The sequence below is a fragment of the Chaetodon trifascialis genome, chromosome 1, assembly GCF_039877785.1.
Source record: "Chaetodon trifascialis isolate fChaTrf1 chromosome 1, fChaTrf1.hap1, whole genome shotgun sequence".
NCBI lineage: Eukaryota > Metazoa > Chordata > Actinopteri > Chaetodontiformes > Chaetodontidae > Chaetodon > Chaetodon trifascialis.
Genome location: NC_092056.1, coordinates 12,490,744 through 12,516,592, shown reverse-complemented (window position 1 = coordinate 12,516,592; position 25,849 = coordinate 12,490,744). Strand labels below are relative to the sequence as shown.

Genomic DNA, 25,849 nt, shown 5'->3' with positions numbered 1-25,849 from the left:
GGTCTTCTCGGGTAGCGCCTGGGACCCAGCAGGGTACAGCTTCAGCAAGGGTCATTTTTACCGTAAACATAATCCATTTACCGTCCAGAAATATGAATCGAACGGGTTGATTTCGCAGCGTGTTCAGCCGATACCTGCATGGTGGAGCCTCCATCGACGCGACTGGATCTCAGCGGCATCCCCACCGCCTTCACCTCACTTTCGCCCTTAGAATAACGCCGCCAGCCGCGATGAGACGGATAACGGGAAAGGCGAAGGATGAAACTTTGATCGAGCTGCAGAGCGCGACCGATTCTCAGACTGGAGGTAATTAAAGAAAGGCGCACTCATGAAGCTTTAACAGCGTCTGGGGGTCAGGATGAGGTGTCTGTCTTGTGACAAATGAAAGCTGGCTTTACTTCTGCTGGGAACATTACAGTGTATGGTACAAACAGATAATCCAATTAAAAAATTCAGATTGTATCCTCATGTCTAAATTAGAGCCAGTAGAAAAGCAATATAGAAAACTATAAACATGAAATCATACACGTTTTTCTAGTCGTTTTAGTGCATACAGTAAAGAAGTTTAAAATTTGAGCTATATATGGTTTGGTTGCTTGACATGTGTATGTTTTGCCAACAGCTTAATGAAATAACTCTCTAAAGGTATGCATTTTTTTTTTTTTTAAAGTACCATCTACTTGGTTTCAGTTTGGCTGCTGGTTTCAGGACTGAGACTGCGCACAATTAGCTGCGTCATATGTGCGCATAAACAGGGAGGGCTTGGGAAGGATTGAGATTAATTAGATTCATCTCAGTCAGGGGTCAGGGTTTGCAAATTTCAGTGACTGCTGTAGCCGGAGGATAAGCCCACCATTAAAATAATAATAATGATTTAAAAACTCGGCACATAGAGCTGTTTGTTCTTGCTGATGTGTTTTTGACATTTTACAGCAAGTTAGCAGTGATCCCATGACAGGCCAGGAGGCAAAAAGATCCCAGCAGCAATGCTGGCTGTTTGTGAGGGTATTTAGAGAGGATGCACTGAAATGACTTTTTCTGACTTTTACCAGTGTCAGAGTTCTGGGTATCACTGATACCAAGTACCCACCCGAGACCATCAATAAGCTGTATGCCTCACTGTGTGGAAGACACTGCCATCATTCTGTCATGTGTAAGGCAACACCAGGCTTGACTGAAACATTGCTCTCCTACAAACAAATAAATAAATAGACGTAAATGTACTGAATTGTTATTTTTAAAAGTACCATTACATATAATCCAATCCCAGTCCAGCTATTTGAGTCAGTATTGGACAGACATCAGTTTTGTATCGTGTATCTCTGGCGTTTTGTCTTGCTTTGCATTGCAGGAATGTCCCTCAAAACTGGTCATTGTGGGGGCAGTGAGGTTGCACTGGCAGGTATTTCCCAAACCAGTCTATGTGAATTGAAGTCACACCACTCAGACATCATCACTGTGAAATCCGAGAAGATATTGTTTCAGAATATCTCAGCCAAAGAAGGATCTTCATCTCCACATTTTCGTTTTTTAATATAATGAAGGTAACATTAATAAAAGGACGAAATGATCAGAAGTGAAGCAAATCCATTTTCACTCCTGTCAGGCTCCGTCAAGCTTTAGCATGTGGGTCCACATCTAATGGGATTACCGCCTCCAAGGCTTCACTGACTCAACAGCAAACCGCTTTCAGTGTGTGGTTTCAAACAGCGTACTCACCAGAATCCATCTGCTGGTGAACGGTCTGGACAGCAGTCGTGGATATGCTTTCAGTCATTAGTGTGATGGGATTTGATTGGTCTGCTGTTACTTGTTGTTTGCATGTACAAAGATCTCTGAGGACACCAGAAAATGAGTTAAATGAATAGCTTCCACTTCCACGGAGCTCCATTTGTCATAATAATAAAGGGCTTTTAAGGCCTGATTTATGTCTCGCATAGCTCCCGCATGCCACAGACGACATTGCTGTTGTGGCATTCTTACGCAATAAAGCCACCAAACAGAGGAAAATGCGGAGGATTACTGCTTACATTTAATCTGTATGCTATATGACAGTTCAGTGTGTGTTAGGAAACAGTTTTCTCTCAAGGCTGGATCAGGGATATAAATGCTTTTATTCTCCCCAATATTTGAAATGTCATACATGGAAAGTGTGGACCGATGGAAAAGGCCACTTTGATCGGTCTGCCATGATGTGCGGCTCACTTAAATGTTCTAATTAACAATGCATGAATCCAAAACCTTCCTTTTTACGCCCATTAACAAGGATGCAGATTAGTGTGACGTACAGTAATGAAGTGATGGCTCTCAAGTGTCTGGCTAACACAGTCTCTGCGCTAACATGCCGAGTTGATGTGCTTGCAGTTGTATCCCTGTTTACATAATCCCTTCCTCACTTAAAATTCCTCATTTGAATACGCCCTTTACTCTTTTTTATCATTTTAAACTCCATACTCAAAAGTGCAGTTGGTAAACTATCATTTTGAAGACTGCAGTAGCTGAAGCACAGACATCTGCAGCCTGTGGTCTGAAGGCCAATAACTGTATCATGTCAAATAGGTCAGGAGACATCCAACAGAAACCTGAAGGCTGGGAATCCATAACATGAAAAGCAAGGCACACATGGAAGATACTCTAAGATACTGGAGGTGCATGGCGCTTACTGTCTTTTGACCCCTGCTTGTCTCCTGCATTGGAAAAGTCTGGTGCTGATGTGATAAGACCTGCGCTACATTTTAATAACGATGAGTCTGAGAATGAGAGACTGAAGTTTGCATTTACTCCTGATCGAGCTGCAACGGATGATCAAATATAGAAGTCCAGATATCCATTTTCAGGATCAATATGACGTAATAGTCTAAGTGCATCTGAAATTTAGAGGTGGTTGATACACTGAGATGTAGTTACTGCAATGTGACGAATGTGATTTTAAGATATAGATCCTTTCGTCTCTGCTATAGGGAAATAATTTAAGTAATGTCAAGTGAATTTCACATTTTTTAGTGATTGCTGCATGAACAGCCGCTAAAATGACTTAACCTCCTCAAAACATTCCTCTGTATGCTTGATGACCTCATTTTGATTCGCAAACAGCCACCAAATCAAATATATTTAGACATCTCAAGAGAGTTAGCTGTACTGTATGCGATGATCTGAAATCACTTAGTGGAACGCTCCGTTCTTACTTTTCCAGGAATGTAATTAAGTGTGTTGATGTTTCAGCACCTTTACTGTAATGTTATGTATCGCTTACCTGTCTCGTTATCTTACCTAACAGCTGGATTAAATCACCCAGTAACACTGACAACACTGCATCACTGACAGATCATTCAGGTAAAGGACATAGAGGTATTTTATTGTGTGCTGGGTGAAGATCATGAAATCTCAATCAGGCCTTTCTTCTCCATATGTACGTTCCACATCTTAACTGAGTGAATCAGCGAGTTGTCGATAAAGACACTGTTTATCTTCACTGAGCTGTAGGTTAATAGACTGCTGACGTTCTGCACAGGCTTTGTGGGCCTGTTATCAGGCAGACCTTCAGCCACATGTGAAAGAGGAAACAGACAGAAGAGGAAGGGCTCTGTCCTCACTTTGGTATATATGTGTTTGGATTGGTCTACCTCGTTCACAGCTGCCCAAACACTGATTTCTAGACAGTCACGACTGACTTCCGACTACTGGATGAACACCAGATACGCTCCGGCGTCAGAGCTGCAACGACTGGTCCGTCGCAGGAAAATGAATGACGCCCATTTTGTTAATCGGTTAATCATTTCAGTCATTTTTCAAGCAAAAGTCAAACATTTGCTGGTTCCACTTTCTTAAATGTGAGGATTTTCTGCTTTTCTTTGTCATTTATGAGAGTACACGAAGAGTCTTTGAACTGCAGACTGGTGGTTAGACGAAAGAAACAATTTGAAGACGACGCTTTGGGAAATTCTGCGTGTATTTTTTCTCTACATTTTATAGACTAAACGATTAATTGTGAAAATAATCAGCAGATGAATCGATAACGAAAATAACGGTTATTTGCAGCCCTGAGGTGATATACAATTTGGTATGGATGGTTGTCTAAACTAAAAGCACCTAAACCCTGCTTTTTAATTCCACTCAAAGCTTTTAAGGGACAGAGGCGCAATAATTCTTATCAAACGACTCAAAGTGCTCTCAACAGTGATTGCTCATATTTTAAGGGATTTGCTTCCATTTAAGGTGATCTGCTCTCTGCGGCCTGGCCGATGAAGTCATCTTCCAGTCAGAGGTGATAGAGAGCCAAAGAGTTACCAGAGAAACAGGCCTTGTAATTACATTGCCCCCTTTATTGCAGGCATGATACTAAATTAGACATAAAAAAGAGCCGAGATTTCCTCTCAGCGAACTAGAGGAGTTGTTTGTGCTTGTCTTTTTCTGTTGCCAAATCAAATTTCAGTCTTTATTTTTCAGATTAAGATAAAATGTTCTGGTCTAAATTTAGACCCCATATACCTCCTCTCTGTGTCGGCCTATTTGTTTGACCTGTGGGCACACAGACATGAAACAGACGAGGGAAACAAACACTCCAGGCCATTAAATGATGTTTTATGCATGTGAGTTGTTTTTAGAACAGGGGAACTGTATGAAGCATATGTCGTATAGTACACTGTCTCTTAATGAAAGTTGCCTATTCTGGCTATAAGGCAACTAATAATACAGGGACAAGCTTGTACTCTGTTACCATCTCATGGGAATCATGTCACAACCAAACAGCCAGGCCAAAGGTTACAAGTCATGCAAGCAAGAGAGTGACTTCCAATGTCCTAATCAGTGTTGACAAGCGCTCTTTTCTTACATGCCTCCTGCAGCACACCACCAAAGATATGAAACATGTTTTTTCTCACTGTGTCATGTTGTGTTTTATGAAGATAATACATTATCCCCTCTGCCCTGCGCATGACCTTTGTGGTGTTTTGGCTCTGTTCAAGCCTTCCGGCTGTGTCAGGAAACCTCTCCTTTGGGAGCCATAATATCCTGGTGATAACAAAGAAAGTGTGTTTTACTCATGACAATACAAGCCTGAAGTAAACACACAAACACGATCCAACACAATGCTTACTAAAAATACTTAGTCATGAATGCAGGCTCTATGTTTAGTTGGTATTGTCTGGTTTTATTTTACAGGTTTGACAAATTAATCTCACATCAGGGTCCATTTAGCAGCTGTTCTGGAGATGTCAGTCACATCACATGATCCTCTTCAGTCGGTGGAAGTTGAATCCAAAGCAACGTGAACAAGAAGTCCAGAAAGCAGTCAGAAATTTGCTGATGGAAATCAGGTGATCTGACTGAAAGCTCCAGAACAGCTGTTAAATCAGCCTTGAGGTGAGATTAATGATGATCCTGATGCCTGATCCTTTTTTTTTTTTAACTCTTAAAAAATGTTGCTCCACAGTTTCTTAATGTGTGTTTAATGGCTCGTGTTGTCACTCTCTGGCTTTAATGACGAAATTCACATTTGACTGTTCATGAATTTTTCCTTTCGCGGAGAGTTCGCCGGCATGACAGGAAATGTGGGTAGAGAGATAGAGAGGATGTCTTGTCGAAGAAGACCTAGGCCCGGTTCAGGATGTTGTGGTTTCACTGTGTGATGCCACTTGCTCTCATTTCACTCAAGTGTGTTGGTATAAAATTTAATATTTCAGTCTTGTGCTTTAGCGTTTCATATGTGAGTGCCTGCCACATCTGCCTCAGGCACCTTAACAATCAAGAAAGGTGCTCAGCTCATCGATGCAGTGGATGACTTTCAGTGTGATCAGAGCAACAACCTTTATCTCATCAATATTTCATAGAAATCTACATACAACTCCGGCCCAAAGGTAAATTGTAGGGCAATCTGTGACATGTTTGTATCACTTCCCTTCAGAAAAGGTTTTCGTTGTCATAATCCAGAGCTGTGGTTAGTGGGCAGCATTTGTTGAAGCTCAAGGCAATGATCTGACGAGTTTTAAATCAAGTCAAAAGTAGTCCTGTAGGTGTATGTGTTTGAGAGGCGTAAGCAGGGCGGTGGAGCCGAGTGGTGGAGCTACACAAGAGCTGTTATTGGTGCTTTTTTCAGACAGTACACACCCACGCAGCCTGCTTTGAGTCATACTGAAAAACAATTAGGTTTGATTGAATCACTTGTACCCTACCCATTGCATCATTTTCAGGTTATCTGCTTGTTTAGTTGCTGTGCTGATTGTCTTAATTGATAAAATGCCGCGCTACACTTTCATGGTGTTAAATTTCTCTGCACTGGTTTGTCTAAGTAGGCCCTGTTTTACAAGAAAATCTCTTTCCAGTGTTCTTATAAGCAATCAGAGTGTCTCAGCACTTTGCAGCATACACATTCACCTCTCCTGACCTACAGTTTGAGACTAACCTGTGTCTGTCTGTCTGTCCTTTTAAAGATGGTCCCGCAGTGTTGACTGCATTCAGGATTAACCTGCACTCAGGTACGGGCAGATCAGAGCTGTATGTGACGCCTGTCTGTCCGTCCTCCCATTGTCATCCTCTGCTTTTTCTCTTTTCATCTGCTTGCTCTCTCTTCATGCTGAACTCTCCTCAATAATGGAGCATAGTTCTGTTTCTCTTAATTCTGCACTGCTTTCCGGTTAGTCTGCTTATCAGACCCAGTTGTCTGTCTGTCTGTCTGCTCTTTCAGATCCCATCTCATCTGCAGAACCTGGCTTCTGGTAATAAAATATGCTTAGCCTGTTTTCATGGCTGGAGTGTTACATCTGCGCTGATGCATGCACTCATGTACTGCACAGAGGCTGTGAACGTGCTACAGTGTCAGACAGGGCTGGATGATTTGGCAATGTACACCGTGAGCAAATATACATTTGAGAGAATTTGCTATGCTGTCTAATCTGTGATAGCTCTTTCTTGAATATCTCTGCTTGTGTTATGTCATCATGAGCAATGTTGGAAATCAATGAGCAGGGCAGATTAGATGTCAAGATTTTAATACCTTTATGTCTATTTAATTGTCTGTCTGTGCAAAAAAAACAGGTTTCTGACTGTCTGGTTATTTTATCCATAAACAGCTACTCTGCTGACTTCACAGATAAATTACTATATGACATTATACTATTTTATCCGGAGTAACTTTGTCTATGTTGCCCACTAATTCATAGATGTGCACAGCTGGTGTAAAGTGGTGGAAGATAAAGTAATATCTTTTACTTAAGTAGAAGTACAAAATCTACTTGCAGTACGTAATGTGTGGTTTGGATCCTCAAAGTAAATAGTAACATATATCTGTCAAATAAATTTAATGCAGTGAAAAGACAATATTTCCCCCGAAATGCAGTGGAGTAGAAATATAAAGCAGGATAAAAGTAAGTGGGTGTGTGCGTGGCTGAGGTAACCTCTCACATCCTCTTGTCTGACGAAGTCTAGACCCTGGGTGCTGGATCAGAAGATGCAGGTTCCCTTGCGTAACATTTGTTTTGATGACTCACTTCAGGGTGCACTGAAGAGGGCAGCTCCCCTGCCTGTTACACATGCCGCCATGTGGAATGAACCTGCGGAGCACTAAATGTGTGCCTCGTCTTGGGGCTATGCACGTTCAAGCGCTGAAATCAGAGGCGTATTTTCCGAACGCAGGCAGTCACCGTCACAGGGAATGGAAAGTTCATCAGCTTGTAGTGAATTAGGTTTTGGCACGGCTCGGCTGGTCAGGAGTGGATTTGTTTGCGTCGGGAGAGAATGCACAACCTCTGCTGTTTTTCTTTCTGTGCATCATCAGCATATTGCAGTGAGTGGCCTCCTATTCTGATGTAATGTCGGCCCGTACTGTAGATCACCTCCACTGATTTAACGCTTTAATTAGCCAGAGGGAGAATTGTCTGACCCTAAATCTGATCACTGTTCACTGGCTGTCACTGCTCTGGCTGAAGACTATGGGAATATCGCTTGGTGTCATCCAACTCTTGCCTAACTTCAAGAGAAGATTTGAGGACAAGTGGGGTAAGACGCAAGTCATGCTTTTCCACTGCTTTTCCAGAAGGTGTACTGAAGAGAAGAAGATGCTTATGGTTGTGAGAGAGGCAGGGATATTATTACCTGTTTCCAGGCCTGTTTCTACGTCCTTAGATGTGCCATCTTTTAGTACATTCTTGTCACTGGCCTTGTAGCCTATAACCCTGATATGGTCCTTAAAGGGGAAGTCCTTGGAACTTATGCATGAAGATACTATGACTTTTCAATGAGAGTAGCACTCAGCCTGGGGAAACAATTACACAATATCTTCTGTGGGTTTGGGGGGGGGGGGGGGGGGGGCTTTCCAAAATCTGAAAAACAAATCGTGCTAAAATCACCAAGTTCAAAGAAGTTATTTTGGCTTTGGAGGCCACACATTTTAAAGAGTGTTTCAGTCTTTGGCAGTGGAGTTTTAAAGATGCAGGTGTGTTATTAAAAGCAAGGACTCAAACAACTTGCATCGTGGAAAGAGTCGAGTCCAGCATGCGGACTCTTTTTCTGTGATTCTTGTAGCCAACTCCAACTACTCTGCTCTACAGAACTGCAGCGGTTGGATGTGCAGTGACCGGATATGCATGTGTTTTGCACGTGTCTCTGGATAAAATGAGGGCATTTAGGAAAAGAGTTGATTGTGTCCTCGGTTCAGCCTCACAGCCTCGTCTCACTGCCTTGTGGATTGTTTACACTCCAGTTCAACAGTATCTCTATTCGGGTCTTTTGTGCTACCAAGTTGTCTGTCACATTCACAAGAAGGAATCCTGATAAGAGGATGTCAAGTGGCTCTCTATCAAACAGCAGGCATCAGATCAAAAGAGGAACGTCTCACTCATGCTGCCTGCTCGTAGACATTAGCTTGTGGATTTCTTCTGACCATCTGGGACTCTTGCTCCCTCTAAGGTGGCTGTTAAAGTGTCACTTTGAATCAGAGCCCACTAGAGGTTGCTGTCATATTTTTGTAGTAAGTTGGCATTCTGCTGCTGGGCATGATCACAGGAGAATGTCTCAGCTCCTGTAAATAGACAGCAGCTGAAGTGTAAGTGGGTTGCTTGGGTGGAAAGTATGTTAGAAAACACAGTGCATGAGATTTTACTTTAAATGAGTTGTAATTTAGTTCATTTGCGCCCTCAAAAGCCACAGTTACAGAGGTAATCATGCAAGAATGAATGTGATATACCGTAGTTATTTTCAGTGAATGAACATTCATGCCCATGTGTGCCAGTCACTGCCTGGGCTGTGTGTCTCTCTGTGGAAGCAGTTAAAACACACTGCTGGCCCTTTGCTTCTGTTTGCTCAAGCCAGGCTCTGATAACTGGCTGCTCACAGTTGGAATGAGACCAAAAAAAAAGTGAGACAAAAAAGGAAAGAGGAAAAAGCTGCTAAGAATAAAGAAAACTTCAGCCGTACAGTCAACCATGCTTCCCACGAGCCCGGCGGAAAGAGTCACGGTGTCATCTGAACTTTGTGCTCGGGGATTTCTGTGGTTTAACTCATATGGCATATTTCTATCCCTTCCTAGTGAGTCTCCAGGCCTCTCACTGAACTGCCACATAGAGACACCGCAGCCCCGCTCTCATTGGTCCACACTGCTGCCTGTCAGATCATTGCGTCTAATCAGAGGCGGCTGGCTGCCTGTGTGGCTTGTGTGTCCTTTGTGGGGTAAGACTTCTGGTTCAGCCGTGAACCGGGGGCCCCCCCCCCTCACTGATGTCTTCATGCAGTCTCCCCCACAGGAAGTGCCGCGTTCCCACCATTCAGGGATGAAAGGCGAGCGGAGCTGTGCTACATGAGCACATTCCCTCTGCCAGAGTCTGCCACGCAGGGCGAGGGAGGCACTGCTGGAATGTTGTCTGTCATTGTATGAGAGATGAAGAGGAGTGTGTGTGTATGCATGTGTATGTGTGTATCTGCAGCTGCCTTTGTGTTTCTCACATCTCTCTCTCTCTCTCTCTCTCTCTCTCTCTCTCTCTCTCTCTCTCTCTCTCTCTCTCTCTCTCTCTCTCTCTCTCTCTCTCTCTCTCTCTCTCTCTCTCTCTCTCTCTCAGTTCTTATAAATGGCAAGACTCTGTAGCTGATGTTGCCAAGAGACTGTAGGATTTTCATTAGGCCCTTGTTGGACTGAGTTTGTCTAAGATTCATGCACGGCCATAACAACTATTGGCCGGCTGGTTGCTCTTAAAGGGATAGTCTGGTTTTATATGAACCTTATTATTATCCTGTGTTGCACAAATCCTGCGTCAGTATAAACAGAGCTTAATTTAGATTAGCTAAATTATTGGTTGCTGGTGGGATGAGTAGAGAAGAATACCTGCCGCATTGCTGAGAGGGTTTAATACTGCACTGGCTGCTTGTTCGGCTAGCATGAATGTATTTAAACAAGCGCAAGACAATCTAATCTAATCTAATGACTTTGTTTTGGAGCTATTGTTTTCCCTCATTGGGAGTGGGTGCATGTAAACAAGAAGGCAGAACGGAAAGAACTTTTCTTGCTACAGGAAGTTTAGTTTCAATCTCTGGGTCTTTGTTATTTACCAGTGATGTTAATATATTGTTTGAGCTCAGATGCTAACTAATCCTGTAGACATCCACTGACTGAGGTCATGTTTATACTCCGGTTACATGGCCCATCAACACACTTTGAGACTTCAGGCAAAGAGAGTTCAAACTCATTAAACCTCAAACTACCACCTTTAAGCTGTTAGACCATTGCTGTACACACATACTGTATAATGACGAACTAACATACAGTGTCAGTCATAGTTGCACAGGTTGTTTTTTGATGGAACTATTACATATTGAAGACAAAGTATTGTCACTGCACTCAGTATGAAGCCTGTTTACTCATTTACATAAATATCAGCTTTGAAAACACTGTATATTCAGCCTGCTTCTGTGCACATGATTGTTACATTTTCTATTTTTCTTGAACTAAACAAGGCATTATTTTACTTTTATTTAAATTTTTTATTTCTTTTGCAGATGAAAATAGTGGAAATGGAGTCCCATTATCAGAACGGACAACGCTTCCTGGACATGCAGAAGTAAGTTCTGATGTATCTGTTTGTGTTTCCAAGCTCTCACAAACTGTTCAGGAAGAATTCTGACATTCTGAGGAAAAAAAACATCTTGTGCTTTCTTGTTAAGAGTTAGATGAGAAGATCAATCGCATTCCTACTTCTGTATGGTTCATGTGAAACTACAGCTATCAGGCGCTGAGATTAGCTTAGCATAAAGACTGGAAACAGAAGGAAACAGCGAGCTGGTTCAGCCTGAATGTACTTTTTTTTTTAAAATCAGCCTCTAAAGCTCACTAAATAACACGTTATAACTGTTTTTTTTGATCCACACAGAAAACAAAATATCAAAATGTTTTGCTTTTATGGGAGTTAACAGCTGAACAGCGCAGTGACTTCCTGGTTTTCCGCTTGTTGCCTGGCAACTTCAGATCGATGACAAGACTCCGCCTGTTTCCAGTCTTTGTGTTCAGATAAGATAATTGGCTGCTGGTTAACGTAAGAGTCACACTGAACACTGCACCTTTCCTAAAATGTTCAACTGTCCCTTTAATTGTTACCTTTTTAGCAACCACTAATGGAGGTGACATTCATTATACTTCCAAAGCCTGTTTTCTTTTCTTCAGAGCCACGAGATTATGTATGTCAGTGTTTATGTTTCTGTAGTTTTGGAGGCTTAGATGACTGACCTTTTGTTTACTCACATCGCTGAATCACAAGACCTCTGTGACTCCAAAAGCTCGTCTCAGCACTCTGACAGCGAGACGGAAATAAACGTTCACTGCCCGAGCAGCGAGGCCAGCAAGCAGATGGTTCATTCATAACACTGATCATGTTATATTGTGATGTATGAGTCCAGGATCGAGGATGGGAGTGGAACACTTTCTGATCAGTGCCGATCTATCAGTCATGTTCTAATGTCCTCATTAGGTCTAAACATGACTAAATAACATTATAATGAGCAGTGTCCACGCCCCAGCAGTACAGGAAGGTCTGTTAGTGGATGTTAGGGTCTGATAAACAAGCTGGGTGGGGTTCACTGAACCACTGAAGATACTGGGTACTGCGTTACTGTGGTACTATGTTTTGATGGTTTGAAGCAGTATCAGAAAGTCTAGGCTAATTAAAGGTTTGGAGAGACAGTACACATTTGTGTACTGATCCTCTTTATTGTAACAGATATACACATAAAGACACATACTGGAGATCATTTGATCTAACTTCCTTAAATGTCAGTCGCGACAAAAAAAAACACATTTCCACCTTAGTGGGAAAACACCTAACGTGAAAGAAGTTTAAGATGACAATGAGTGAAATTACAGAGTTAATATAGAACATGTAGAGCATGTTTCTCCCCCACCATCGGCTATTTTTATGTAATGAGAGGCTGTGATTGTACAGTGTCCAAAATTTCCTGTTTTATGTGGTTTTTCTATATTCATCATGGCCTCCCTCTAAACTTTTCTCCAAAGAAAACATTCTATGGAAAATGCTTTTCAGTACTCTCCTTTGAGTGACAAGCGAACGTCTGATCCCTGGGATCAGTAGCGTACAGTTACCTAAATTACATATATTATTCAGGGAACTGATGCAGTTTTCTCTCTACATAATACTGTATATTTTATCAGTGTTAAAGTCTGAGACTTTCATGTTTGTCCTCAAGATTCTGGCAGTTTCATTTCTTGCTTTGTCTTTGCGTGTCCTCTGTTCGGGTATCACATGTTTGTTTGCTTTTGTTTCTTTGTAAGAAAACTAAAACTTTTATTTCATACTTGTTGTTTCTCCTTCAGACAGACAAGCTACAACCAAATAGAGACACCGTGTTCTTCAGGGATGGAGTTCGAAGGATAGACTTTGTGTTGTCTTATGTAGATGACAAAGATGGAGAAAGGAAACAAGTAAGTGTAACAAAGAGAGAAATGGCTGTGAGTCGACGACTCAGCATTTCATTGGGCGGCCAGTAACTGTGATCCTGTTATTACACAATTCATATCCAGAACAGGAATATGTGGTACTACAAAGAGGAAGTGAGATTCAGATGACCACAGATGCATGACTGTTGTGACCTTAAGCAAGTTTTGAAATGAACCGATTTTCAATTGATTCATTTAGTTGGTGTCCCACTTAGAAGGAACATGGTGAGTCTGTCACATGACAGAAAATACATATGTGTCGTCAGTCACATGTCGATGGGATTGACAGTGACTGGAGGAAAGAGGCGTAGATTCATTTACATACGTACAACATATAAAATAGCAACGCGACAACAGAGTGACAGCCTTAAAGGGCTCACTTGTAATAATGAACTACAGCAGCTAAAGATATTTCCCTCAGGAGTTGGTTGAGACCAAAAACAGCTAAAAGAGAGTTTCTAAGCAGAAACAAAACTCCAAATGAATGTTAATAATGTTGCTCTGTAACTGCTGGATGTGTAGATGAACCTTTTGGTAAATATAAGCATCAGATCAGACTCAGTATTAACGGATATCCAATATTAAAGGACTCTGGTACTCGTGTGGACTTCCTCCATGAGTGATTTTTCTGAGCATGAATCACAACATAAGTAATTTGACAGTTTTTCTGTGAATTCAGTCTCAGCTCATTTTTACAAACCTTGAGATAACTTTTGTTTAAGAAATCTCTCTTTTTTCTGATTTGACGACTATAATTGAATTCATTGTCCATCACAGTTTCCACAGATTTACAGTTGGTTACAGCGAAGAAGTCAGTGGCCTCTCCTGGTCCTCAGTCAAAGCATCACATTTAAAAAATTTGTTTACCCAGGGAGATTTCACTCAGAGCTCCACTCTTAATAATTGTTATCAGTAATATTACTGATAACAAAACTCTTTTTGCTTAATGCTGTTTTCACATTCACACCTGGAGGCTGCACAGTTCAACCACAGAACCAAAGATCAAGTCCTGCTCACAGGTCAAAACATTTTGCTGTTGTCATTTAGTTTCTTTGTTACATTGGGCTCAAACTGTGGAAAAGCTTGTATATAATTATCTAACATGCAATGACTGTAAGAAACAGCTACAGACAACTGAAGCTCAGCCCTTTTCACTGCATTGAAAGATCGGCGTAGCTGTTATCAACATATTATCCTGTGGCCGATCGACACTGCAATGTTTTTCTGGGGTCACCCTTCTACCACTGTACAGGGTTACATTTAAAATATAAAAGTGCTTCCCCGTCCCTCCACAAGATTTAACAAGGTCAGTAATTGAGGGGTTGGCCCCCCCTGTGTGTGTTAGTAGGGGCATGAACTGCCCTCTTCATTTGGAAGTTGTAACAGTATTTTTTTAATGGTAGTTTTGTGTGAGAAGCCACACCCAGTATCACGCTCACTTCGTGCCTCCTGTTTGACCAGGCTCCGTTTGTAGGAGTCTGAGATTGAGAACAAAGAGACAAAGTCGAATGTCTCTTATAAGGATGGGTAAAGGAGGAAACCTGCTCAGCCTGCGTGAGGCTCTCATGCTTGTGGTTTCTGTGTTTATCCACAGGAAAGGAGGAGGGAGTTTGAGGCCAACCTTGAGAAAGCAGGACTGGAGCTGGAGACGGAGGACAAATCAGTAAGAAATTCAACCAAAGAGCAGCTGCGCCACCTAGTGGATAGTTTGCTGAGGCACAACATCGTCTACAGAAAACCTCTTAAAGGGATGACTTGGTGTTATGCACTACTCACCCAGGACTGTAATGTTAACAAGGAACCTCTGTGAGTTAGACATTACACCCCTGATGTCTGTATTTCATGTGTCGCATTCACACGTGATAAACACGTCTGAACAAGTCTATATTTTACTGGAATTTACTGATATTATCCCCCAGATATGATGTCAAGACTGCATAACATCAACAGTTCTTCAGCTGCCGCATGAATAATATAGTTTAGAGCTGTTTTACTCACTTCCTGCATGTGTTACAAGCATAAATACACGTGAGCAGCTCATTCAAGATCAAGTGTTGCTTCTCTGTCATCACTCACTTTGAACATCAGTCTCACAGCACAGCTGTCGACCGCTGTTCACCTTATTATGACCAGGGGACAAATTTCATAACAACAAAAACAAATCACCCAGATGCCGATTAGCACTGGACTAATATTATCGCATGACCTCATGATGTAGGCACATGTTACAGCCATCCATTCAAGTATTTTAAAGAAGTTGCGAAAAACTCTTCACACATAGTTACAATAAAGCCTACTGTTTTGTCTTTTCCTCCATTCTGACTTGCATCAGGACTCCAAAGACCAAAAGACATATTTCTTGAAGATCCACGCGCCATGGGATGTGCTGGCCACCTATGCCGATGTCTTAAAGATCAAAGTCCCCTTCAAGCCGAGCGATATCCCCCACGGTCAGGACGTCCCACTGGAGTGGCTCTCACATCCTTTCCGCCTGCCAGAACACATTATGCACCCTCAACCCGACTACTTCACCTCCCCATTCGACAAGACCAAGACCGACTTCTTCCTCATCACCGATAAGGATACCTTCTTCCCGCCTTCCACAAGAAACAGAATTGTGAGTATTTTGTCTCTAAAATCAGAATTCATGTGTTAGAATGACTAATATTTTAGTGAAAAAGTGCTTCTACAGGTTAACCCAGTTTACCTCTCACTGTTCATCTGGACAGGCTAACCCTGGAGAACTTAAAGGAGAAGTTTTATGTTTTACTCTGCAGTGTTAGTAAAAGCTTGCACAACAATGAAGCCAAATGTAAAAAGCATTTTACTAAAGAGTTCATCCAAATCCCTTAATCCTGTGTTAAACCCTTTCCTCGCTGTCAGGTCTTCTACATCCTGGCCAGGTGTCCGTACTACAAAGAGGGTCAGAGAGATAAAGACAAGACGGGAATCAAGCGACTGCTCAGCAATGGGACGTACACAGGAGCTTTTCCACTACATGACGTAAGACACATGGAAGGAAGAGCACGAATACGCAGAGGTCAAACATATCAACGTACATTTACTCAAGTAAAAAACAACTTTTAGATGGCGCTTCAGTTTCCAGCTGGCGCTTTTATCAGTGCTTACATACATGTTGAGATTCGACATGCAGGATTTATGATATGAGTACACGGAGTACGAGTAACCCAATTCCATATTAAGAACTTGGCCGCACACATTAAAATGCTGCTTGTATTCTAGCTAGTGCTGTCAATCGATTAAAATATTTCATCGCAATTAATCTCATGAATGTCATAGTTAACTCACAATTAATCGCAAATTAATCTTACATTTTTATCTAAATGTCCCTTGAATTATCATTTTAATACTGTTATCAGCATGGAAAAGTGGATAGGCTTGCTTTGTGCAAATGTTTTTTAATGGCTACAACAACGTGTAGTGTTATATTTCACACTAACATTCACATTTGAATGATCTCAAATCTCACATAATTTAACACTGTCAGTAAACAGATGACAAAAAATAAATACTTGGTTACAAAAAAGCCCCTTCAACAACCCTTTCTAAGGGATAAAAACAGGGTGACACAAGATAGAGTTACAAAGTGCACATCATTGTAAACTAGGACTCAGGCTATAGTGCAGTTAAACCATGGCTTAAACTTTCCTTTCATAAGTTTCCTTTGAGCATAATAGCATCCATATGCCTCTGTTGAAAGCCATCCATTGTCGCCTGGTTTTGACAAGGAGGCAGCGGAGAATTCACCGTATGTTTGGCCATCAAGTGGTATTTCAGACTGGATGCACTACGGTGATAATTCACTTCACACCAACAGTACACACAGATAACTTTGGTGTTGTCAGTCAACCCATCTGGCAACTTTTTGAAACTAAACTTTCCATTCAGAAACTCGTTCGCATCCAATTTGGCGTTTTGCACTTGACATCCACACAAACCGGTAGCCTACTCTTTTACAGCGAGCGAGCAGGCAAGACCAAACACGTGCGTGGGACGTGCCTATTGTTTTGTTTCCGGTTTGCAATCGGATCCTGTAGTTTTTCTTATGTTACTAGCAGTGGCCACAGCTTATAAAAAACTACAAGTGCACTAGGTCACAACGCACATTAATCTCAGGATAAAAAAAAATGACGCCGTTATAATATGTTTTGGGTTAACGCGTTAATAACACGATATTTTTGACAGCACTAATTCTAGCACATGATTAACACACTGACAGGAGCAGATCTCTAGAATTAATTAATATTTTAATGTTAATGCTACTACGACTACTACTGTAATTTTTATTGAAAAAAAAAGGTTCTGCAGTAGGAAATTGGCCTCACTCACTGATCAGCATGGTGCCGACGTAAGGGATTATTTTCCATGATGTTGGTAGTTTGTTAGTAACAAATGACAACATGTAGCACAAAACTTCTCCTATTGTTACAAAAATGTTAGCATTAAGAAACGCTTAAAGACACACGCTTATTCACTTTCTTAACATTTTGTTTGCTTTCCAAAGATGTCTGACTCAGCATCACATACTGCATTGCTTCTCTTCCTTTCAGTGTCGATACTGGAAAAGGGCAAGAAATGCCGAATGTGAGAGTGAACGCTACAACCTTTACAAGCACTGGGCCAGATTTCTCTGCTTTTACAAAGAGCAACCTCTCAACCTCATCAGGTAAACAAGCAGCACCTGAAGGCTGTCATCACACTTTTTTCACACAAGATGTATTTATAAATGTGCTGTTTGATTGTGTGGTTGTAGGAAGTACTATGGGGAGAAGATTGGGATCTACTTTGCCTGGCTGGGCTTCTACACAGAGATGTTGTTCTTTGCAGCCGTCATGGGCGTTATATGTTTCACCTACGGAGTGCTGAGTTATGATGACAACATATCAAGGTTAGAGCCAGCAGAGGGCATCAGAGAGCTGATAACCATATGGCCAAAAGTATATGGATGTAATAACAATGTCTGTGTCAAGAACAGACATCACAAAATGCTTCACGAAACAAGAAAGAAGAAAAACAAAGCAAATGAGAGACAGAGCAACAGATATTAAAGGCAGGAAACCAGCAAAAGAAAGAGGCAGAAACAAAAAAAAAAGTCTGAACAAATGGCTCTAAAGCTGCTTTTTAAAGGTGTCAACAGTGTCCACAGATCACAGATCCAATGGGAGAGAGTTCCAAAGTGTCGGAGCTACAACTTCAAAAGCACTTCTTTTGTTTTGAGCCTGGAGCGAGAAACAGCCAACAAACCATGATCAGAGGACCTCAGATGCCAGCTGGTGTTATATGGCAGCAGTGGCTCTTTAATTAGGCAGGTGTCTGACCACACAATGCTATAAACGAAATTATAAGAATCCTGAACTGGATTCAGAATTTTATAGGAAGCCAGTGTAAAGACATGAGGAATGGTGCCACGTGAGACCATTTGGAGGGTTTGGCAGCAGCATTTTGACCCACTTGTAAGCAGTTTAGGGATGTCTTACTAACTGGCTTTAATCACAGTATTGCTACAAATACCATCATATGCTGTTGCATTGAAATTCCCATTAATTGCATCTAAGAGGCCAAACCACAAAAAACAGCCTCAAACCAAAAGTACACTAAAGTATGAGCTGACAGAGGTGTCCACATACTTTTGGCCATATAATATATTAACTCTTATGCCTTAAATTTAACTCCTGTTGATGAATTTTTTTTATATGCTCTTTTTTTCTTCTTCTAGCAAGGAAATATGTGACGCCAATGTTGGAGGCAGTATTGTGATGTGTCCACTTTGTGATAAAAAATGTCCTTTCTGGAAGCTCAACTCTACATGTCTCTCATCCTGGGTAAAATATTATGCTTCATATGTTAATTCAACACCATTTTATATTGTGCGATAACCTACAAATATATCACAAGCTTGAGTTGTACTACAGACGTGTGTGAAATAAGTGTCAAATATCTGCAGTGAATTGCCTCCTGCTGGGTCAGCAGTATGTCACCCTGTTTATGCCCAGCGTGTCTCCGGCTTCTCTGAGGAACTTATTCTTTTCCATATTCCCTCTTCCAGCAATCCCATCTGTTTGATAATGAGGGGACGATATTCTTTGCCATATTTATGGGGATTTGGGGTAAGTGTCAGTCAATGCCGCCCTCCCTGTGTTTAACCTGTGCAGGAGATCCAATCACCCCCCCCTCTCATGAGACAGATTTTCACAGTTAAAGCCTTTTCACACTGAAGCGCCAGCCTTTATCCACACTGTTTCAAGCAGTCGGATAGCTTGCCCAGCACAGCGTAAGCCAAGAGTGCCTAAGAACTGGCCTCGCGCACAGCAGTTAGCCGTAAAGCGGTGCGAGTCATAGCACAGCTGAAACACATTAAACTCTTGAAACCAAATGCAGACACACACTCTGTTTTAGTCAAGAAGTCACAACACGATGAAGTTCATAAAAGATTTTACAAAATCTGGACAGACACACTAACACATCTGCACAAAGACTCTGAAGTTGTACAACAAAATCTATTTGGTGACTCCCAAACTAAGATTTCAAAACATTTTTTTCATCCAATCTGCTTGGCAGTAACTCTGTTTTTGGAGTTCTGGAAACGGCGTCAAGCCCGGCTGGAGTACGAGTGGGACTTGGTGGACTTTGAGGAGGAGCAGCAGCAGCTCCAAATCCGGCCCGAGTTTGAGATCCGATGCACTAACAGGAGACTCAACAAGATCACTCAGGTGCTCCAGACCCTTCTAACTGGAATCAAACACACACACACAAATAAATACTGTGTACTCTGCTTCACAAACATGGAGCCTCCCAGGTGGAAAAAATAGTACACTTATTTTTTTGTAGCCAAGTATTCTCAAGCATATACATGAGTATATTTGAAGTGTAAACAGGATGCTATCTGAAATATTACTTAAATATACTTGAAATTAAAGTACACTTTAATTAAGCATACTGAGGACTTGAAAATCAGTATAGTTTACATAAGTACACTTCATTACTATGAAAAGTATTTGTAATTAGTACACTTTTTAAAAAAGTATAAGTACAATTTATAATACACATGATAAATTGCACTTTTTATAAGTACCTTGAAATACCACTATAAGTATTGCAGAATTAGTATATTAATTTTGAATTCATCTATTTAGAAGTACACTTGTCAAACATACTTTAAATGAAGCACGGAAAGTAAAAGTACTTGTAATGACTTTTCTACACTTAAATTATATTCTTACTACACTAAAGTATACTACTTTTTGACCTGGGCTACTTGAAAAACAATAAATAATAATGATACTGACAAAAACTCTTTCAGGAAATGGAGCCGTACCTCCCCGTCACCAGCAAGTGTGCTCGCTTCTGCCTCTCTGCAACCACGGTTTTATTCTGGGTAACTGAATGTTTCTGTGTGCATGTGTGTGTGTGTGTGTGTGTGTGTGTGTGTGTGTGCTCTTTACAATAATACACAGCGATTCATTTTCCATGTGATGTCACATACTGTCAGCAGCTTTACGTGTGTGCGTGTGTGTGTGCTCCTCCACAGATTTCACTGATAGTGGCCTGTATTATTGGAGTCATCGCATACAGGCTGGCCGTGTATGCTGCCTTTGCAAGTATCATTAAAGACCCCATGAGGAAGATCCAGGTGGTGGGCAGATTCATCACTCCGCAGCTAGCGACGTCCGTCACCGCCTCCTGCATCAACTTTGTCATCATCATGATCCTCAACTTCTTTTATGAGAGGGTGGCCGTCTGGATCACTGATATGGGTAAAGAGATGAAATCTGACATCTGCTGAATCAAAGAAAGTCTCATCGTATTAAACACTCGCCTTCGGTGCGGCGTTGATTTTAACCTGAGGACATCATCTGCTTCCTGCAGAAATCCCAAAGACCCACCTGGAGTATGAGAATAGGTTGACCATGAAGATGTTCCTGTTCCAGTTTGTCAACTATTACTCCTCCTGCTTCTATGTGGCCTTCTTCAAAGGCAAATTTGTGGGGTATCCTGGTGACTACAGATACATGTTCGGCAAGTGGAGCAAACTGAGGAATGAGGAGGTGAGTTTTTGTGATTAAAGTTACTTTGTGTACTGATAGGAGGTGTTCTTCCTCATGTAAACACCCCCACGCCTCTTCAGGTTCATAATCTGGCGCTGCTGGCAGAAAGTGGGTCAAATGAAAGTGTGTTATATAAACTAAAAACCTCTTGCTGTCCTAGTGTGACCCCGGAGGCTGTCTGATTGAGCTGACCACACAGCTGGTGATTGTCATGGCAGGAAAACAGCTGTGGGGGAACATTCAGGAGGCCCTGCTGCCGTGAGTCAATCCACTCTTCTTCCTCGTAAACAAGCAAGAGAGGAGCAAGTGCCAGTCACATCCAATCAGTGTAAAATCAAGTGCTCATCAATAGTTGGGTTCTCTCGGTCATTTCTTCATTTATTGCCATAAACTCGGCCATGTTGTTGAAGATAAAGTGAGAGGTACCTTGAGTTTTTTCCTCATTTTGGTAGCAAGAGTATGTGCAGCAGTTTAAAACAATATTGAGAGAAGGAGAAGGATCGTTTCAGTGTCTTATTGTAAGCTCTTGGCAGTTTGACATCTGTTTCTTCTTCATGGGTTTCTTGATAGGTTGATGCGTAACTGGTGGAGTAGCAGAAAGGGACGGCACCATCCTGAGAACCATTACAGCCGCTGGGAGCAGGATCACGTCCTGCTGAACTTCAGCCAGCTGGGGTTGTTCTACGAGTACCTGGAGATGGGTGAGCTACTTCGCCCACCTTGTTCGCAGAGTTCACATCCGGACAGGAGAGCAAGATTATTGGATGGACTGTATACAGCATGAATTTATGAGACAGTCTTCTTTTCTATTCTTACATTACATTTCTCCGTCATCCGCTCTCTTGTCTCTTTATCACTGAGTCTCTCCGTCTTCTCCGTTGTTTCAGTGGTCCAGTTTGGTTTCATCACTCTCTTCGTGGCGTCTTTCCCCTTGGCTCCCCTCCTTGCTCTGTTCAACAACATCCTGGAGATCAGGGTGGACGCCTGGAAATTCACCACCCAGTTCAGACGACCAGTGGCATCCAAGGCCCGAAACATCGGCGCGTGGCAGGAAATCCTCAACGCAGTGGCCATTTTGTCTGTTGTTACCAATGTGAGTGTTATATGTGGAGCGGTGTGTGAGTATTTAGTGCTGTTTAGCCCATTCAGCAGCCATGACACTATGAATCAAACTATCCCTTTTTGCAGCAGCATCACTTCAGACGCAAACATTCACTGAAAGGTTTTGGTGCTTGTTTCATCCCAGGCTTTCATAATGGCGTTCACCTCCGACATGATCCCTCGTATGGTCTACTTGTATACCTCCGGTAATGGGACCAGCATGAGGGGCTACGTGAACAACAGCCTGTCGATATACAACATCTCACAGATACCCAAGGACAACATGCCAGAAGAACAAGACTACTGGTTTGATAACTCGACCACCACCTGCAGGTATTGGAGCATAAAGGGCCTGTTGTGCATCCAGCTGGAGCTGATTATTTTTTACATTTTTAAGGATCTTTAAAGCTGCACCATCAATATTTTTATATGAACAGCTGGTCAAATGACTTGATGAACCCAGAGTTCACTAAAATAAATTTACAGACAGATGATGTTAGTGAAGTTAGAGGAACATTTAGCAGCTAACTAAGAGTTCGAGGAGATCAAAAAGTTTTATAACCAGTATGTTAATCAGTGTTGGTCAGAAAGGGGCAACTTATCATCTGAATAAGTATAATTTGCTTGAATTTGAGGAACTTGAATCACAGGTGTTTATATCTGTTGTTTCAGATCATTTTTCCCGTATATGATGTACTAATGTGTATGGATACCAGAACATTTTGTTTAATGATTACATTACTGAAACATAGCTGACGGTTTGACACCACCGTGCGTGTTGTTCTGTACAGATACCGTGACTACCGTTACCCTCCAGGCCACCAGAGGGAGTACACACACACCATGCAGTTCTGGCACATCCTGGCAGCCAAAATGGCCTTTATCATTATCATGGAAGTAAGACATTACAGCCTTTTCCCCAACTTCTCCCTCAAAGAATAAATGCAGGAAACTGATTTCATCTTGCCCCTAATGACTGACTTTTCCCCATCAGCACGTGGTCTTTGTGGTGAAGTTCTTCGTGGCGTGGATGATCCCGGACGTCCCGTCAGATGTGAAGGCGCATATTAAACGAGAGCGCTACCTGATTCAAGAATATCTGCATAACTACGAGGTGGAGAAGCTCAAACTCCAGCTGAGTGCCAGTTTCATCACCGAGCCACAGACAGAAACGTCCTCCATGACAGACAAGCACGAAGTGTTGTCCGAGTGCCTGTAGCTTCTCGCTAAACACCTCCAGCTAACCAAGCCAAGGATGGACATGACAGGGTCGGGGAGTTTTCTCCTCACTGAGGACATCCATATACAAGGGCTTCTGTCTTTGGGATAAAAACACTATTTGCTTTTCTTGCTGAATGGGCTCCTATATTAGGATCTGAGATGAGGCATCAGAAAAAAAAGTCCAGCGCGATGTTTGACTTCATTTGAAATGAGCTTCATGAGTGGAAGAAACATTTCTGTGCCATAAAAGTGTTGGAAGGTGCTGGGATGGAAACTAACGGCAGCTTTGTACCATTCCCCGTGTACTGCCTTCAAAGTCATGACCGCGAACTATAATCTCTGTATGTGCTGATAGAGTTGAAGTTTGTGCTGTTGAACATGTGACATTGGGTGTAATTATCCCTTAAAGAGTTAGTTATGATCTCATCCGTCTAATTTGCTGCATGTGATTCTTCTAATGAGAATAAAAGATGAGGGACTGTTTAGGCAAGAGATATGTAAAGGTTGTAAAAAAAAAGAAACATTTGAATAGTAATTGTGGTTAAAAATTCATATCATGTTGGGGATGAATGTTATAATACATCACTTATCATTTTACTGTCATTTAACTCTGAATGTAAAACAGTCAAATTGTCTCAAATATATCTAATAATGCGGTGCTTATTGCGGCTTCACTACGCTTCTTTTCAAATCTTTTTTTTTTTTAATTGGTAGCTCCGTAATGTTTAGCTCCACTGATCTATAGCTGGGCTATAAGACTGGCGCTCCTGTTATTTGAGTGTATTCATGTTTAGAGAAAAGCTCTTAAAAACTGTGCATTTGAGAACCAAGTACCTCCATCATACAGCAGCGAGATCAGACGCGTGGTGTTACTCCACCCGTTCCGCCCTGAGCGAGGGGCTGCTACAGTGATGTGGTGAGACAGCAGCTGCAGGCTCATGTCTCATCTTCCAAATGCTTTCCCAACTTGCTGCGGGACCAATTATACGATTTCTATCAAAAGAAAAGACTACATGAAGAAGATGTTGGAAGATCTCTCGACAGATCTTCTGTTTTAATACAATCAGTTTGTGTGCGCGAGTTCAGGCTGATCGTGTTGGCATCACTCCTTCTCCTGTTACTCGTGGATAATAAATGACCTATATATCTGTTTTTCGCATTACTGGTGTCTCCATATTCAGTACTGTAGGCATAAACAACTGTAAGTGTCATTTCAGTGCTCGTGCCCTGGTGGGAGACATGTGAGTGAGGATTTGAGTGAAAAGAATTGCAAGATTTGCTGTAAATAGAGAATGTGATCTATTTAAATGGGTTGTAGTGCAATTAATTTATGGATCTGCTTCTGCTCGGTAGATCTTTCTTATCAGCACCTGATATCATATTTTGTACTATCCTTCGCCTCATAAACGGCCATCAAGCAGTACATTAGTACATTTTATGCTATAAGTCACTACTTTTCTCAAGGGACCAGACAAGTAAAAAACTCCTGCGACGGACTCTGTGGCAGACAAAGATCTGATGTAATACTTCATTTATAAGATGCAGTATGGCTTTTTGTAAAATCCTGTTAAGCTTAATATGCGTTTAGATTTTTCTGTCTTTGTATCGAAACCTTTTTGTAATGAACACTGTAAATGATGCAGTTGTGATTCCAGCTATCAGCAAATTATATCTGACGGTCAAAAGCTAAGCCTGGCGCTCTCCTATCTCAGGATTAAACATCTGCTAATGTTTGCTGAGCATCACTTGTTGATGCAGATGTGTACAGGGGGTTCGAGCATGACCCTGCGAGGCGCATGATGTATGTCCCAACAAACAAATGCCTTAAACGTCTGTGTTTACTTGTTTTTGTATAATTTGTAAAGACAAAGCTTCCTATCTGAATCCAAAACCTGTTTCGTATCATGTGTTGCTGCTGCTAGCCATTGCAGAGTAGCTGTTTTGTCTGGTTTGATGTGCATGGATGTCTGTTATGTAAATATCTTGTCTGTAAACATTCTAAGCTCGCTGTAGCCGACTGTACAGAAATGCCGTAAAGCTATTAATATTCACAATAAATGAATAAAAAACTATTTTGGGTGTGAGCTTTATTTGCTTGTGACCTCTAGGTACAACAGCAAAAAACAAGATAACCAAGGTACGTCACAGTATCTGCCTAACTTGTGTGTGTTGTGCTCATCCTGCCTCTCTGTCCCTCCTTTCAGCCATATTCCCCCTTTCATCAGGCTTTCCAGTCTGAAACCAGTACCTGAACCCTTATCTGCTGCCCGTCAGCATCTTTTATCTGCCTCACTCCTGCTCACCTCTGGATTCTCAGTCACATTCAATTCAGGCCATGCCAGCAAGCTTGTGTGACTGCATTTTGTCAATAAATCCCTGAACTGTTCTCGTGTTTGGGTTCTTTCCCTTCTGCCTCTTGTTCGCCTGCCTGGCGCAGCAGATGTGACAAACAAGGTCAAGAAAAAGCCATGATATAATTCCCCCAGCTTAAAGATCACATCTGAAAAAATAGCTTTAAATAATCATTTGTGTC

The 25,849-nt window shown here is 41.8% G+C and overlaps 1 protein-coding gene across 2 annotated transcripts; it reads left to right on the top strand.

Moving 5' to 3' along the window:
- Positions 1-25,376, top strand: ano5b (anoctamin 5b). Of its 2 annotated transcripts, XM_070961506.1 has the most exons (21): positions 1-306; positions 6,429-6,473; positions 10,981-11,042; positions 12,806-12,913; positions 14,523-14,591; positions 15,261-15,545; positions 15,812-15,931; positions 17,500-17,615; positions 17,703-17,837; positions 18,666-18,771; positions 18,996-19,056; positions 19,508-19,659; positions 20,250-20,324; positions 20,478-20,703; positions 20,816-20,994; positions 21,155-21,252; positions 21,565-21,695; positions 21,882-22,087; positions 22,241-22,428; positions 22,887-22,992; positions 23,090-25,376. In XM_070961506.1, the coding sequence occupies exons 1-21, from the start codon at positions 231-233 to the stop codon at positions 23,312-23,314; spliced, it is 2,769 nt and encodes a 922-aa protein (XP_070817607.1). In that variant the 5' UTR covers positions 1-230; the 3' UTR covers positions 23,315-25,376. The 2 variants fall into 2 exon arrangements, with proteins under 2 accessions (XP_070817607.1, XP_070817614.1); XM_070961513.1 differs by lacking the exon at positions 6,429-6,473 and having other exon boundaries at positions 28-306.
- Positions 25,377-25,849: the final 473 nt, after the last annotated feature.

What these genes read in the sequence shown, in the direction of transcription:
- ano5b (XM_070961506.1), top strand. Translation starts at nt 231, where the DNA reads ATGAGACGGATAACGGGAAAGGCGAAGGATGAAACTTTGATCGAGCTG. An exon ending in GCAAACTGAGGAATGAGGAG is followed by an intron (nt 20,995 to 21,154) that starts GTGAGTTTTTGT and finishes TTGCTGTCCTAG; the next exon opens with TGTGACCCCGGAGGCTGTCT. An exon ending in CCTTTATCATTATCATGGAA is followed by an intron (nt 22,993 to 23,089) that starts GTAAGACATTAC and finishes TTTCCCCATCAG; the next exon opens with CACGTGGTCTTTGTGGTGAA.